The sequence below is a fragment of the Heliconius melpomene genome, chromosome 6 (assembly GCF_056956725.1).
Source record: "Heliconius melpomene rosina isolate 202511_hmr_F chromosome 6, ASM5695672v1, whole genome shotgun sequence".
Lineage (NCBI taxonomy): Eukaryota > Metazoa > Arthropoda > Insecta > Lepidoptera > Nymphalidae > Heliconius > Heliconius melpomene.
In genome coordinates, this window is record NC_140394.1 from 12,317,839 (window position 1) to 12,335,325 (window position 17,487).

The window sequence follows — 17,487 nt, forward strand, 5'->3', positions numbered from 1 at the left end:
GAGGCAACGCGCGGCATTGAGTTACAGCTGTTAATGGAAAACGGAGTATCTTAACACTAGGTTCCCAGGTTCCCTCTGCCTACACTGTTATGTACAGAATAGCGTGTAGCTACAAAAATAATTAGATTTAAGCATTCCTCCGATTTTTTTATAGAATCTACAACCAACGCATAGGCTTGTCAAATAAACTAAAATAAAATGTAAATGAAAATAAAATCTAGAAAAAAAATGGATCTAAATATCTTGAAAATATTCTTAAAACTGAAATCGAGAAGACAAAGGCACATAATAAAAACAAGAGATATTATTAAGAAAATTTGTTATTATTCTTACATAGTTTTTTATTATAATAATTTATAATAATTTACAAAAATTGTCGAAATTTAGCTTGTATCATAATAAAATAAAATGATCATCCATCCACTCAAAAACACACTTCACAATCGCTTAAGCAAGTCACAAAATTATATGAAACACTGGTCCTTTAATACTGATTTAAGGAAAACGATAATTTACAAGAGACTGTAAATGCGATGGTTGCGGGTAGGATTCTCACACGGGGCATTATTTTCATTTCCATATTTTGACAAGTCGACAAAGTGCGGCGTTGACTCAACACGCAATGTCTCGAAAGATAGGCGGGGGCGTCTCCCAAGACGTAGTGTCTTACTAGGTTCCCTCTACCTGCCCTGATAAGCAAGAAAAAGAATAATATAAATTCATGTCAATTATTAATTAAAATAGCAAATAGTGTATTTTTAATTTATTTAAAAATACCACATTAAAATCTCCTAAAACTAACTAAAACGTTAATTTTATTAGTAAATAAAAAATGTTTAAATATAAAAATCACATTGCAATACGGTCACCCATCCAAAAGAGCACCACAACTGTTGTCGTTTAACTAAAAAAATAAATAATACAAACAAAATTCAAGAAAAAGCTACAATTCAAACGGACACCCATCCACAAACACATCACTAGTACTTATTTCCAGATGTATAGCTCTATTTATTGCATAATACATAAATTACATAGTAAAATATCTCTCCGTTTTATACTTTCTATTTATATTATAATATAAATAGTACTATAACGCATGACAAAATACATTTTTTAAGAACATTTCAATTTAATATTTCTAAGATTGTTTCATACATTCAAACGAAATCATAAATCAAAAATTTAAATTGCGCCTCCATCCACTGAAACCACCAACGAAAACCTCAAATCAGTTCAAAACATCATTTCCAAAATTAGATAGCCATATTAAATGTTTATTACAAATTTTCCATTTTTCACCGAATTCTGAAGGCACTACGTGTTAATTGGCAGAACTCAACACCGCGCACAATGAAAGGGCAGAAACTAAAATTTGTGACTGTAAACGCACGAGGTTCGATCCTTATTATGTTTATTTAAATTTATATTTTCATTTCATCGCTCTGGTGTTGAGGCAAATTGCGTTAAGTTTCGCCACTCAACACGCAATGCTTACAGATTTCAGCGGAAAGTGAAGAACGGAGTGTCTTATCACTAAGTTGCCTTTGTCACGCTGCTGTGTGCGTGATACAGCGCGAAGGTGATTGTTATTTTTTAATCACATTTTATCACTCCCTCATCTTTAAAATTGGTAAAATAACGAAGAACGGCGTGCCTTAACACTCTGTTCTGGTTCTGTTTTCCTAACCTGTTATATGTGTCTCTATATAATATGTATTTAAGCTCTAAGCTGACAGTATGTAGGTTTGAGTTCGTGTTGAGGCCATATTGGTGCCATGTTGACTTCTGCGCTCACTTCTTCCATTGGTTCCTACAATTAAAAATATTGTTTAAATATTTTACCTAAAACTTGAATTTCTAAAATATTCACTTAAGAAATTAATAATGCATAAACATAACAAAAAAACATTAATTCAAATTCATTAATATTATTAAAAATTACAAAAAAAATATTTAATAAAATATATAAATTAACATAAAACATTAAATAATGTCTTATCATACACTAAATTTAGAGTCGGAAAGTGGCGAATGGATTGTCTTTTGTGAGATAAAAAAAAACGAACAACTACTTCGTATCCCACTAATATTAGAAATATAATATATGAAGGATGTATGTTTACTCCACTTTCACGCAAAAATTACAAAACAAATTTAGATGAAACTTACATCAGACAATAGTACTGGTGTTTGGTGTCAGGTAATAGTAGTTTGCCTATATCTTTATAATATATAATTTTTACGCTTTAATTTTATATCAAATATTTGGCAATATTTAAGGGACTGGAAATTAACAAATGATTAAATTATTTAAAAAATGATTAAACTAATGAATGAGTGATTATATTTATTAAGTTCACTCACAGGTCTTTCCCGTCGTTTAGCACGCGCTCTTTTGGGCCAGGGCTTCTTGAGATGAACGTATGTAACGTGGGCGCGTTTCTCGCTTGCGTGTTTGAAGCACTTCCCGCACATCTCGCATTTGAACGGTTTGAGCCCTGTATGGATCTGAAAAGTTCAATTATGGCAGTAAATTATATATGAATTGTGAGTGGAATATCCTAAGTACGACGAAATATCCTACACGAGCAGGACCTATCTTCTTCATATTATTATTTTAATCATCTTTCCTTCGATTCTCACAAACATTTGGCTCTGCCAATTGCTACATCGAGAAAGTCTTAGAATACGATTAGCATATGCATATCTACAGTCCGGACGCCCAATCGTAGTCGCCCTGAAGTTACGCTTTCTTAACCACAAGTGAATGCCGCCCCACAAATACTCACAAACATATGCCTCTGCCGGTTGCTGTGCGTGGAGAAGGTCTTGGCGCAGAGCTGGCACGCGTAGGCACGACGCGCGGCGTGCACGCGGCGGTGCGCCACGAGGCGCTGGCGCATGCGGAACGACTTGCCGCACGACTCGCACGCGAATGGGCGCTCGCCCGTGTGCGTCCAGCGGTGGTCTTTTAGTAGGGCGTAGCTCTGTAAGTGGCGATATTTTTCTGATTGCACTCTTTATCTCGTATAAAGTAGGGTAAGCAGTGGGAACCTAATATGAAGACACTCCGTTCTCCACTTTTCGCCACATTTCCAAAGCTTTGCGTGTTACCAGGGCGAACAAATCAAAATATTAATAAATAATAATTCATTTTCCAAAGTGGGTATCGAACCCACAAACGTCGCATTTTATACTGTGCCTCGACGGCCTCAACGGCTTTAATATAACGTAAAATATGAAAGAAATACTTTTACATATATCAGGAAAGGCACACGCCAAGGCACTTTATTCTCCGTGCACTGCAAAATTTTCAAAATACTTCAATATTTACTCTAACATCTACGTTGACATTGATATCGTAGTGTCACAATGGTACGGCGCGGCGTCTAACTGTAAACACCGCAGATGTGGGTTCGATCCACATTCGGGAAAACGCAAAGACAAGACACGGCGTTGATGTAAAATCAACGTCACATTTCGTGTTGTCTGGCAGTAAATGCCAGACAGTGTAATTAAAAAAAAGAGTTGCCATTTTCTAGTTATTTAATTACTTTTTAGGGCTTTTTTGACGTGGGTTTTTAATTATCACTTATGTTTTAAATACCTGAAACATCCGTCCACAAACTTCGCACATACACGGAGATTTCATCGAGGGGTACTTGGTTCGATTCTTGTCGGGATGCATTCGTCTAAAATGGCCGTGGTAAGCTCTAGAATCTTCTAATTGGAGGCCGCACTGTAACATGTACATTAATGTTTAAGTAATTTTATAATTCAGTATAATCTCACTTATTTGGTCTTTCAATCTGGCATTCACTGCATCAAAATCCGACATTTTCTTAATATAATAAATAGAAACATGCGAGAAAAAGTTTTTAAACGAAAAATACAATTCAACTTTCATTCACATTGGCATCTCCGAATTTTAAAATTTCGTAATTTTTGTTTATTGGCGTCCAAAATATTAGCAATTGAGTATCCTATATCCTATCCTATATCCTATCCTATATCTTATAAAACAAAGTCGCTTTTCGTGTCTATCTGTTGTTTCTAACTCTTCTTCTTCTAAACCACCCAACGGATTTTGATGCAGTTTTCACCATTAGGTCGAGTATTTTTCATAGAAGGCATATAGTTTATTATTTGTACATTCTTATGTAAATTAACATAAATACGATAAATGTGTATAAAGTCCTACCCGTTCAGACACTTTCGCGCATGCGCTGCTTTAATGGTAAGTACTACATGAAAAAAATGTACTGGAGTATTGTTCCTCTTAATAAGATCTACAAAAAAGTCCGCGACAGCATATTCGTATCTTTTAAGAATAACGTATAGTGATCATTTTTCTGTCTAAAAATAATAATTTCAATATATTTTTTATTGTGAGTCATATTTTTCCATAATGGTATTAATCCTTATCCCTTAAAATACGTTATTAATTTTCTACGTTAAACGAAGATAAAATTTGCTCTTTACACTATTGCAAAATTGCGAATAGTTTTACTCAAAAACGCATTTAATTGTTGACACATCACGCCGTTGACACATCAGCTGTATGTTACTAAAGTTTCACTTATCCCTTACTCTCCGCATATAAATAAGTATATTAGTTACGTTGGCCATTTAATGTAGATCAAAACTGTTTTTTACTGTTTTTAATAAGTACTTTAGAAGTTGTTACAATATCAAAAAATCCTTGCTGCGAAACGGCTCGCCACTCGCCATGCGTCCGCCGCGCCCGCCTGCCTTACACGCATCGGTGGTTCAGTGGTAGAATGCTCACCTGCCACGCAGGCGGCCCGGGTTCGATTCCCGGCCGATGCATTCTATTTAATTTTCCTCACAAAATTACGGTACCTACTAAAAAATCCTTGCTGTGTAAAAAAAAATGTTACATAATACTGTATGATTAATTTAATGTTATTACCACTGGTGGATCTTAATAAATAAATAAAATAAAAATACATTATATGAATAATCCAGTAGTTAAAGCGGGCGAAGCCGTAAGAGGGTCGCTAGTTATTTTATTTGATATAAAATCTACAAAACTAAATATACAATTTAAAAATTTACAAACGGAAAATGTTAGGTTTGGTCCCTAAACTAATTAAATATATTTTAAAATGTACTCATCATTTGTTTCCAAAGAGCAACACACGGCAAAGGAACATGGCGTCCAGCCTTCTTGACAAAAATTCGAGTGAAATTTTGAAATGTCAAATTTAAATACATTTTAATGGCACATAGGTAAGTATTTGATTTTCACCTGTTCGCAAGGTATAGGCCCTTCCGCTTTTCTAACTTGGCTCGGATATATTTTCCTTTTGTCATTATCGTCTAAATTCTCCGATTTATTTTCTTCATTCTCTTTCTCCTTAGTTCGCCTACCCCTTCTTGTTTTGTTGGAATCTTTTGAATCACTGATAAAATATGAAAAAAAAACTTAATATATTTTTTAGAGTATGAAAGAAACTTCTCATCGATCGTGTAATTTTTAAGGCCCATCGCAAAAGGGTGGTGCCCTCCCCTACCCTTTTGCGATGGGTGGGGGGGGGCCACCCTTTTGTTTATAAGTTCGATGTTGTTGCCGTTGCCTATGTGTCTGTGTGTAGCATTATAGTTCTTAAAGGATGGGCCAATTTCGTTGCGGTTTTTTTCATTCGTAAGTCAGATTTCTTGCGGTAGTTCTCAGCTATAAAAATAGGCCTATCAGTTTGAAGAGTATCAGTTCAATTCCATAATTATGTGAGATATTTTTGGCATGAAATTAAATTACTTGTGTGACATAGTAACGGAGTGTCTTAACACTAGGTTACCAGATTCCCTCTGTCTACTGCTATTTGCGAGATACAGCGTGAACCTACACCAAAGAAATGCAATATACTAACGAATCACAATTATTATGTCGCGCTGAGACGTGCAAGTGTCGCCTGTAAGCGTCTTGAGACACGAAACGGACATTACACAGCTCACACAGGGGACCATCTTCCGGTATCTAAAATTCAAAAATATTTCATCAATTCAAAGTATTCACAATTAATAAATATTATAAAGCTGAAGAGGAATAGTTGAACGCGCTAATCTCAGGAACTACAGGTTTGAATTGGTAGTTTTTTTTGTGGATAGTCTAATTAACAATTTCTCATTATATTCCTATTACATAAGCTATTATACTACTATACTATACACCGCGTTAATGGCCAAGGTTCAAGGTGGTATCAATTTCAGGATTGGAGCTCAACGGAAAGTGTAACTTATAAAAGTTGACAAATTTAAGTTTACGGGCGTATGTACTCGTTTTGTAAGAAATGATTTACAAAATTATACGATTTTGTAATAGTTTTATTCTATAATATAAATATCCATTTTTAAATTTCATAATTCGTACGTAGGTCTACGTAAATATCCACTAAAATATCCAATAACATTTCACATATAATGCAACAAAAACAATGCATAAATGTTAATATTTCTTGACAGACGGACAGCCAACAGAGTGATCTATTATATAAAGTCATAAAAGTGACCTATTGGTTCAGGTCTTTTTTATTTTATAGTACGGAACCCTAAAAAATGTTTTTATAGATATATCAATATATTGCATACAAAAACTTTAACTATAAAAAAAATATCGTCAACCGGATATCGTAACCAAAACTATCTAAATAACTCACCAATCCGTCGTCCAATCGGTGTTTCAACTTCTTGTGCAACTCAATACCCTTTTCACTGACGAAACTATAACCGCACAACGCACAGACAAAATCTGACGGGTGTTTTATACGTATATGGCCCATGTACGTTGTAAATTTACTAAAAATTTGAAATAAAGAAAAAAGCCATAAATATAGCGTGTAAACGTAAACGTGGTAGGTTGTGGGTTTGATTTGTATTAAAGGAAATGTGTATCTAATATTTTTATTTCTTCGCTCTAGTGTCGAGGCAAAGCACAGCGTTGAGTGTTGAATGAGCGTCACTTAACAATATGTTCCGTCTACCTAACCTTCTATGTGCGGGATACAGAGTGGAGCTAAAAATATAGATTTTCGATTGCCATTCGAGTTTTAACACTAGGTTCCCTCTGTCTAACCTGCTATGTACAGGACACTGCTTGAAGTAAAAAAAATAATAATTTCAATCTTATTACCATGTGACGTCAGCATTTTATTGATAATGTTTTAATTGTTTATTGTATGGTAATTTGAATTTTATTGTGGATATAAAGATTTATATATTTATTAATAATACTCACACAAATTCGTCCTGACAGTGTGGACACTGATATTTGGTTCCTTTGTGCCATCTCTCGTGCAGTCTGGCCGTTTGTCTGTAAACAATATAGTAAAAAAAATTGTATATTTATTAACACTAGAAGTGCCGAAGATTGATACCCCCCTTGAACCGCCGTCGTGACAAATTTGTCCCATTCTACTTATTACGTTGATTGTTGGTATAATACAAAAAAAATATTATTAAAATAATTCGTAAAATATGTATACCATATTTAATAATCAATTCTTATTCTTTTACAAACATAAAAGTACCAAAAAATAAAACACAAAAAAAGAATCAAATATTTCTAATACGTTCTAAGGGCGTGACAACTAACTGAATAACTCTTACAAAATTATAAGTTATTGAAATTAGTTAATATTATTATTAGGCCAAGTAATGCATTAATATATTCTTCATCAGTGATACATCACAGATGATTTATAACATTGCGTGGTAATGCCTCCAGAATTCGGCGGAAAATGCCAGCGGAGTGCATAGCACTAGGTTCCCAGGTTCCCTCTACCTACCCTACAATTGCCCACATTTGGTATAGTCTGGCAAATATGTTATTGATAATGGGAAGCACGCGCGGCAAATTGCGCAGAAAGCGTATTTTGATGTCTGCACATAGACATCCCCTCACGCCGGACCGATTCCCCGTAAGGACTCGCGGGGAATCGTTGCGGGGTGTGACCGGGCTACGGTACAGTCGAGTGCAACGCTATCAGTTCATTACTATGAAATATGAATATAATATCATATGATAGCATCATATATACGGAATGGCGTAGTAGAGCATATTTATCTAGTAATATTATAAAAATTAGTAAAAAACACCAAAGCAACATGCAAACTGAAGATATGATAAATTGAAAAATTAAATAAAAAACTGAATTAAATTATTATAATGAGGCCACATACAAATCTTCTCAATCTAAATTCAATAAAAAAAGTAAAATTTAAAAAGTAAATTAAATTTAATAAAAGTAAAGTAAATTTAATATATAAAACAAGCAAACAAATACAAGATTTTGGCGTTAGGCAACATGCAAAATCAACTTATGGCTAAGTAAAAAATTTTTTAAATAATGGAAATAGAGGTCTTAACAAATAAATTATGTTAATAAATTATATCTCCAAATTAAATCAAAATTTTATTACCGTTTTATTTAAAACGTTAATTAATGCATGCAAGAAAGTAAGAAATAAAAATTGACAAATAATAAAGCAAATAATCAAATCGGTAAAAGGCATTTTTGTTTACAAGTAATTATATTCTTGTTTGAACAATATAGTGTGAGCTCGATAGTACCTTTAAAGATGTGTGGGTGCGAATTTCCTGTAAGGACGTAGCGCTCACACTGACGCAAATGGCAAACTATGGCAAAGGGATACCGCACTGTTATTTTTTGTACCTCAAAATTTATTGAAATAATTTACCCAATATTATTTTCTTTTATATAATCTTTAAAAAGTTTAAATATTGTCAGATATTTCTTTATTCATATTGCATAGTTTATAAGCTTGTATTATGCACACTGAATGTTTATGTTGTACATAAGTGTGTATATCATGTGCCATGTGCCATTAGTTATATAAGCAGAAGCTTAGAATTGATTAATTATTTATTGAGTCAAAAACGTTATTATACTTTTCGGGCTAGTCTTGATTTTATTCTCGACAACAACGTATGAAACAGGTGATTATTTTGCGATATTTAGATATCCTCATTAAATGTTCGTTTTGTATAATTTACTACAACATAAACATGATCAGATATTTTAATTATCGTATAGGTAAATGTGATTTGCTAAGCGTGAGGTAAAACAACATAACAGGTAACACTGATCGAACGTTCTCTGTGCATACGTATACTGCGCAATTTGCCGCGCGTGCTTCCCATTATCAATAACATATTTGCCAGACTATATCAAGTGTTTTTCTGAAATTCAAGCCTAGCTTAGTCATCCTTTCATCTGATACCTCACTTGGACTAGCGTCAAAATTTAGTATTGACACCAATTTTACCCCACTTTTCAGGCTATTATTTTTAAAGATTTATACATTAATTTATAGTTTTCAGATTTTTTCCTGTACTAATACTACATGTAGATGCTAGCTGCCAAATTTCATAATTCTAAGTTAACTGAAAGTACCTTATTAATTTGATACCTTTATAGTGTCGAAATACATGTTTTTTACTATATAAATAGTCATATCTTTTTTTAAGGGCGCTTTTTCAGGAAATCAAGGGACTGTAGTTCGTCATATAGTTCATATTCATATACTCATATGAATATCAACTCGATTTCTCCAAGCATTCCTGAGATAAAGGCACAGACAGACGGATGGACACAAAAACTAAACCTACTATTAATTTTTTTTCCGCCCCCGCATTGCCCTTTCCCTCCATTTTCCATGAAAATATGTCAAACTATATCCTCAAATAATAAAATAATAATGGCGGGACAAAAATGACCCAGCGGCAGTTCTAGGTAAATTTATATTCTTTATTTATATTCTTTACTAGCGACCCTATTGCGGCTTCGCCCGCTTTTACTACTGGATTATTCATATAATGTATGTTTGCAAAGCACTTAAGATAATGTGAAAATTAATTAAACCCTAATGCAACCCGCATTTTCGTAGTGTCAATAAGGATTTTCCAATTGTTTTACACAGCAAGGATTTTTTAGTAGGTACCGTAATTTTAAATATGTGCTACTAATCTTTTCAAGTACTTATTAAAATATATTTAAATTACTATTTTTAGATAGTTAAATGACATTAAATAATACATTCAACTCGAATTATCCAATACGTGCAAACGCATCTAAATCTTCGTTGCTTTATAGCATATAGGCAGGCGGGTTTTTTTTTTTCGAGCTTGTGGTTAATGCTGAAGAGGGTATTCTGTCCCTGATGAAACGCAAGCACTACGTGGCTGCCTGTGACGAAAATTAAATAGAATGCATCGGCCGGGAATTGAACCCGGGCTGCCCGCGTGGCAGGCGAGCATTCTACCACTGAACCACCGATGCGTGTAAGGCAGGCGGACGCGGCGAACTCGCTTGTATAAGCATAACGTCGCGAGGCGCGTTTCGCAGCAAGGATTTTTTGATATTGTAACAACTTCTGAAGTACTTATTAAAATGAAAAACGGTAAAAGACAGTTTTGATCTACATTAAATGGCCAACGTAACTAATATACTTATTTATATGCTGAGAGTACGGGATAAGTGAAACTTGACTCGATACAGTTGATGAGTCAACGGCGTGATGTGTCAACAATTAAATGCGTTTTTCTCTAAAACTATTCGCAATTTCGAAATAGTGTAAACAGCAAATTTTATCTTCGTTTAACGTAGAAAATTAATAAAGTATTTTAAAGGATAAGGATTAATACCATTATGGAAAAATATCCCTCACAATAAAAAATATATTGAAATTACTATTTTTAGACAGAAATATGATCACTACATGTTATCCTTAAAAGATAAAAATATGCTCTCGCGGACTTTTTTATAGATCTTATTAAGAGGAACAATACTTCAGTACATTTTTTTCATGTAGTACTAACCATTAAAGCAGCGCATGCGCAAAAGTGTCTCAACGGGTAGGACTTTATACACATTTATCGTATTTATGTTAATTTACATAAGAATGCACAAATAATAAACTATATATAAACCTTCCCTGAGAAATACTCGACCTAATGGTGAAAACCGCATAAAAATCCGTTGGGTGGTTTAGAAGAAGAAGAGTTAGAAAGTTCAGACAGACACGAAAAGCGACTTTGTTTTATAAGATATAGGATAGGATTGCACAAAAAAGATAAAAAAAATGTACAATAGGCGGGCTTAACGCTAACAAGCATTTTCTACCAGCCAACCTGTCATGTGGGAGAACAAAAAGTGTAGGCGTGCAAAAAAAAAAAAAGAATTAAAAATAAAATAAATCTAATTTTTTTTCAAAAAGTATGACTGCTATAAAATTATTTATACTTTTAATTAAATAAAGGTGTAAAATTGGTAATAGTAAAAAAATTCATCTACATAAATTAACAAATAAAAAAGTTATATACAATCAACCTTGCGTTTGGGTCAAAAATGGGACGGCGGCGCTTCTAGTGTTAAGAAGAAAATAATTATTTTATTTTTAATTCTCATTTTATTAAAGCTGTGGGTAGGGGACCCATTTATTCACTCCCATGTATATTCAGCGATTTTCAGTGGTTAAAAATTATATAAAATTTTGTATAAAATAAGAGTCCGATCCGCGCACGAAGGGTTCCGTACCATTTTCTACAGAAACGGCAAAAGATCACGTCTCTTGTATGAGAGCTCCCTAAAAATTGTTTTATTTTCTTTTTAAGCACTTTTTTGCTATAGCAACAACAGAAATATCATCAGTGAAAATTTCAACTGCATTACTATCACGGTTCATGAAATAAAACCTGACGACACGACAGACAGATAGCAAAGACTTAGTAATAGGATCCCATCTTATCATATGGGTACGGAACTCTAAAAAAAGCACAACACAACAATTTGTCATCTCTTACCTATGAGTAGTGACGTACGGACACTGGTTACAACTAAAACGTTGTGTGTGATGCGCCGTTATATGCTTGCGCAATGCATGTGGATGTTTGAAATGAGTTTTGCATATGGTGCATACGTATTCTCCACATTGCTGAAAAATATAAGGATAAATAAAAATTGGAGAACGAAATGTGTTCATATTATGTTCCCTCTGACTTCCCAGTTGTATGCGGGACAAAAAAAAATGTATAGTGTTTTGACTCTTTGATAATTAAAATATTAGTACTAAATTAATTTTTATTTTTATATTGAAAATTTTATATTAGTATACAATAAAAAGAGGATAGTTAATAAATCCATAATGGTATAAAAGCGATAGATATTGTCAATGTAGGCTTCAAGCCCAATCAAAATGTTTATAATCCAACAAGAAAATAAATAAAAAAATAATCAACTCACATCTGTATGTCTCGTCATATGACCATTATACGCATCTTCATCCAAAAATCCTTTAAAACACTCCGCGCACTTAAACATTGAATTCTTAAAGTTCGATGTCTCCCTTCTCTTTTCTATCTCCGCTACCTGTTCATCGAAAGAGAGATCGGTCACTGTGAATAAGGTTTCATTTAAATCCTCATTTAGAAAAGGTTTACGACGCCTGTCTATTTTCGGTTCGACAATTTTCTTTATTTTCTTAACTTTTTTCACTTTTTTTGACTTTTTCTTTGTTTGTTTTAATGGTAAACTGTCATCAGTAGAATAATCTTTCATTGAGAATTCATTTTCGTTGTCATTTTCATGTATTTCTGTAAAAATGGCGTCGGTTTCGTCGTTTTTCTCGCTTTTTATTTCGTCTAGTTGTATTTCTACGTATTTGGTTATTGGTTCGGGTTCTGTGTATTCTATGTATAAATTGCAGTAATCTGGAGTGAATATTTTTTGAGTTAGAGTAGACGATAATAGGTGCTGTTCCCGATTGATGCATAATACATTTTCTGTTGTTATCTGTAATTACATTGTTATTGGAAAGAATTAAATATATTTAAAAATATATTTATATATATAAATATATTGTGAAAGAAAATTTTATAACCGATTTAATGTCTTGTAAAATAATAAGATATATACACAAAAACAAAAAAGACATTTAATTCTTTATGTAAACACTTACATTTTCCTGTCTCTCCATTAATTCTAGCAGCAAAGAGTAAGCTTTAAGACTTTTAGTTCTAAACTTATTACAATTTATTAATCTTTGTGCACATTCTGTACATAGATTTTGCGGTAAATTATCATTGAAAGGCTGAAAAAAAAATATTATTTACACTTAGGTAAAGGAACCTAAAGTCCTAGACAGGTAACCTGGGAACCTAGTGTTAAGAAATTTCCTTTCCCTACTTACCGCCGATTTCTAGATGCATTGCATTGCATTGTTTAGTGGTGGATTCAACGCCTTGCTTTGCCTCAGTTGTTGTCTTATCAACAATGACATGGTTGCAAATATATCATTGTTAAACAATTTTATGTAATATTGCAGGAAATGCGATCAAAGTTTGTAAATAGTTATTCTACACATTTCACTTTTTATAAAATAAGGCACATTTGTCTTATTGTTGTACCAATTGAGTTATATTAACTCTATATTTTGTGTAGAGACAAATACCCAGACTCAAATTGCAGTAATAAACAGGTTCTTCCTACACTCAAAATTTCTGATATATAATCTTTGTTTTGGGAGCTCTTACCGTGATCCCAGTGAGATATTCGTAAGCTACTTCTAAATTATACTTTTTCATTGAATGTAATTTTTTATCCATCGTCAAACAGATTCGGCACACCTGAAAAAGGAAATGTTTTCTTACATTTAATCTTTCTTTTCAATTTCATACTGTACCTAAATATAACATGACAGGCAGTCGGAACCTAGTATTGAGGTACCTCTGTTTCAGATATTATGAGTTGTGTTACAACTTTATTATATTTTCCTTTGAATTCTTTCTCTTGAGTGGGAATCGAACTCATCACCTTTGTATATAGTCAGATATTGTACCACTCCAGCCTCTAAAATGATCTTTTTACACTGTGTCATGCATATATCAGGGTAGGCAGAAAGGGCCAGTGCCAAGACACACCATTCTGCCAAATTTCTGAGGCCACCAAATTTTCGTGTTAGGTTGCTGGAACTCAACTCAGGACTTTGCTTTGTTACCAGAGCTATTAAAATGAAAATGTTGAGTATTGCATTTGCCTGAGTGGAAATCAAATGCAGAAGCGTTGTGTCTTCAACCATACACTTGTGCCACTGCACCACAATAATTATATATAGAAATAAAAAATTATTAAATATACAAGATCAATATAACATTTTATATTACTACCATCTATGTTATATTTTATATGTAGAAGTTTGATTGAAAAATGTAGTCTATTTGATATGTATGCAACACACTATTCATATAATTGTAAATTATTAGCTCAGACAGTGGAGGTATTCATGCATATTTAAAGGCCCCCTTAATCCTACACTAGTTCTGCATATTGATGGTGTTCTAATATATATATTTTTAAATAAAGATCATAGAAATTATAAATGTAGCTAATAAAGAAAAAAAACAACTGATTTTATGCATATGATTTAATAAAAATTTTGAAGTGTTTCACATGTTTTGAATTTTAATTTATTTTAGATATCACAAGTTAAAATATTATACTTGTTCTAAACTTATAAATCAATAAAATATGTTTTTTTAATAATTCAATAATCAAATATATAATACCTGTAATGTTATAGGAACAGCTCCAATTTTGACTTTCCGCAAACCATTTCTAGTTTCATATAAATCTTCACACAAGAAATGATCAGAGCATATCACACTCCTATCTTTTGGTGACCAATCATTTTTACCTATGGCCTTTAACCATGCTGCTCTAGCTTTAGGTTCTGTTGGGAATCTATTAAATCACGTTTAATTTCTATTAATTATAGCAATTCAAAAGATTATAATATTTTTAATTAGTTGACACTTTAAGTATAAATACAAAACTTATTAGTTTTAGCTTAATTTATAGTTATAAATTGTTATTTATGTTTGTAATGTTTTTAAGGATAATAAATAAAATATAATCTATAGTATTTAGCTATTTTACTTTAATTTCAATTTAAAGAATAAATTAAGTATTTTAAGAAACCTAACATATCCAAGTTAAACAATGAAATTGCTATTAATACTTACACATGAAAAGTAATCCCTTCCGACTTAGTAATATTTCTAGAATCATTCTTACAGGAAGGAATACAGCAGCGCATGTTTAATATTATTTATTTGTTCAAAATAGACAAAATAAAAAATACATTTACATTGTTATTATATAAAACTTATAATAGCTATGTATATTATTTAATTAGGAACATTAGCATTACCCGATTATAGTTCATTATAGTATTAGTAATTAGCATTTCATTTTAATTTTAATTTAAAAATAAGTAATTAAAAAAGCAGAAGCATTTCATAAAATTCACAATTCTATCTGTCACATTGTCGATGATTTATATAATACTATCTAAATTGAACTGTAATTCCTAATTATATGCTTCTCTTTCCTTCCTATGAGTTTTGATATATGATAGAAAAAAAGATCAAATGGAAATGAGAGTAATGTATTTAGTCGGATAGTAATGCTTGACAAAAAGTAAACATACCTATAAACAACTTTTTTATTGCCATTGCAAATTCAAATTCAAATTCAAAACACGTAGTGCTTTTAATTTAAAAATATATACTTAGGAGACTTCTGTGCTACAAATGTCAACTGTCAAATATAGTACTGCAATGTGTCAATGTCGCTGTCAATGTCATTTTGACATCCCGCTCTTTTCATTTTGTTATTAAGTTACTAATTTAAGCGGGAAGACATATTTGGCCCTCATATACTTGAGGTTACACGTGTTGTAGTCGATGTGATTTGTTACTAGGTTGTTAATAGATCATTATTAGCAAGTTATAAAGTAATTTAAATGTTTTAATTAATAAATATTGTGAATTGGTTAAAAGAGCTGCTATAATTAACACTGAGTAAATACCTATATGTGTTTTCGAATGTTGTTGGTGTTTTATATAAGTTTCTAGTTATTTATACTTCATTTTATAGTTATTTAGATTTTTAATAAATAAGATTGTATTTGTAACATTAGTGTTGTATAGTTTTATTTTCATATTTCACTTCTGAAACCTAATTATATTATATGTTTTACGAAAATAATTCATTTTATTAAATTATTAATAGTTCATAATAAATATATAAATATAAATTATCTAGACATCATGGAACTTAAGGAATATGTTCCTAAAATGAAGTCAAAATTTATAATATTATATGTTGTATCAACCTATGTATATTTTTTTTTATTTTCATTCATCTCCCTTGAATAATTAGCGGTATTAAAGAAAATAATTGTAAATATAGGTACATTTTTTATATTAGCGATTGTTTTATTATCATATATCTATATATATAAAAGGACTTGTCCTCACTGACTGAGGTAAGACGCGCGCACAGCCGTAACCGCTGTGCGTAGAAACATGAAATTTGGACAGATGTTTACTTTCGTAATCTGGAATCCACTAAGAAGGGATTTTGAATAATTTTAACCCTAAAGGGGTGATATAGAGGTTGAAAGTTGGTATGGAAAAAAATTTAAATCGGCACCGATTCTTATAAAATTTGAAATTTAGATTTTTAAAAGTATTTAATTGAATACGTGTTTCAACGTTTTCAAGAATTTTCCCCCTAAGGGTACAAATAAGGGGTTGAAAGTTTGTATGGAAAAAAAATTAAATCGGCACCGATTCTTATAAAATTTGAAATTCATACTCTTAAAAGTATTTAATTGAACACATGTTTCATGGTTTTTTAGAATTCTTCCCCTAAGGGTGCAAATAAGGGGTTGAAACTTTGTATAGATTTTTTTTTAAATCGGGACCAATTTTTATAAAATTTGAAATTCAGACTATTATTATAAAAGTATTTAATTAAACACATGTTTCATGGTTTATTAGAATTCACCCCTAAATACGCAAGCGAAGCTGCGCGCGTCCGCTAGTAATCTATATATATAAAATCGAAAGGTCACTCACTCATTACGAAATCTCAGAAACTACATGTGCTAGAAATCTCAATTTTTGCATAGGAGTTATTTATAGGACGTAGGTGCTCGCTAAGACGGGAATTTGCAATATTCGACTTCTGAGGGGTTGTTTTTGGGGTCGAAAATTTGTATGAAACTTCGTTACTACAAATGCTAGAAGTCTCAAATTTTGCATAGACGTCACTAGGACGTAGTCATGGAGACAAAATTAATAATAACATAGTTCACGCGGGTGATACCGCGAGCGGGCCACTAGTAATAATATAAAATAAAAAATAAAAAGTCTTTTATTTCTTGTTAAATTACTTTAACGTGGAAAGAGAATAAATAACTTCGCCGGAGTTGTAACAGTACAGTAGTGTTTGTACACTGTGGCACTGCACAATACTTGTTAAGTTATTTATTCATTTTTTATTAACTTTATGTTCCGTAAGTAATTCCGTAATTCGTAGAATGTATATTATAAAATATACTGCCTAGATTTAAAAAATGAAAATATCAACATTTACA

The 17,487-nt window shown here is 32.0% G+C and overlaps 1 protein-coding gene across 1 annotated transcript; it reads right to left on the reverse strand.

Annotated features, from left to right (window-relative positions):
• Positions 1 to 302: 302 nt before the first annotated feature.
• LOC146538565 (uncharacterized) lies at positions 303 to 15,391 on the reverse strand. The gene is made up of 14 exons (XM_085186744.1): positions 15,065 to 15,391; positions 14,609 to 14,783; positions 13,577 to 13,669; positions 13,003 to 13,134; positions 12,288 to 12,836; positions 11,849 to 11,979; positions 7,262 to 7,336; positions 6,684 to 6,822; positions 5,898 to 6,004; positions 5,276 to 5,429; positions 3,611 to 3,742; positions 2,793 to 2,990; positions 2,368 to 2,511; positions 303 to 1,813 (listed from the first exon to the last, which is right to left on the reverse strand). The coding sequence occupies exons 1-14, from the start codon at positions 15,136 to 15,138 to the stop codon at positions 1,721 to 1,723; spliced, it is 2,196 nt and encodes a 731-aa protein (XP_085042870.1). The 5' UTR covers positions 15,139 to 15,391; the 3' UTR covers positions 303 to 1,720.
• Between the last annotated feature and the right edge of the window lie 2,096 nt (positions 15,392 to 17,487).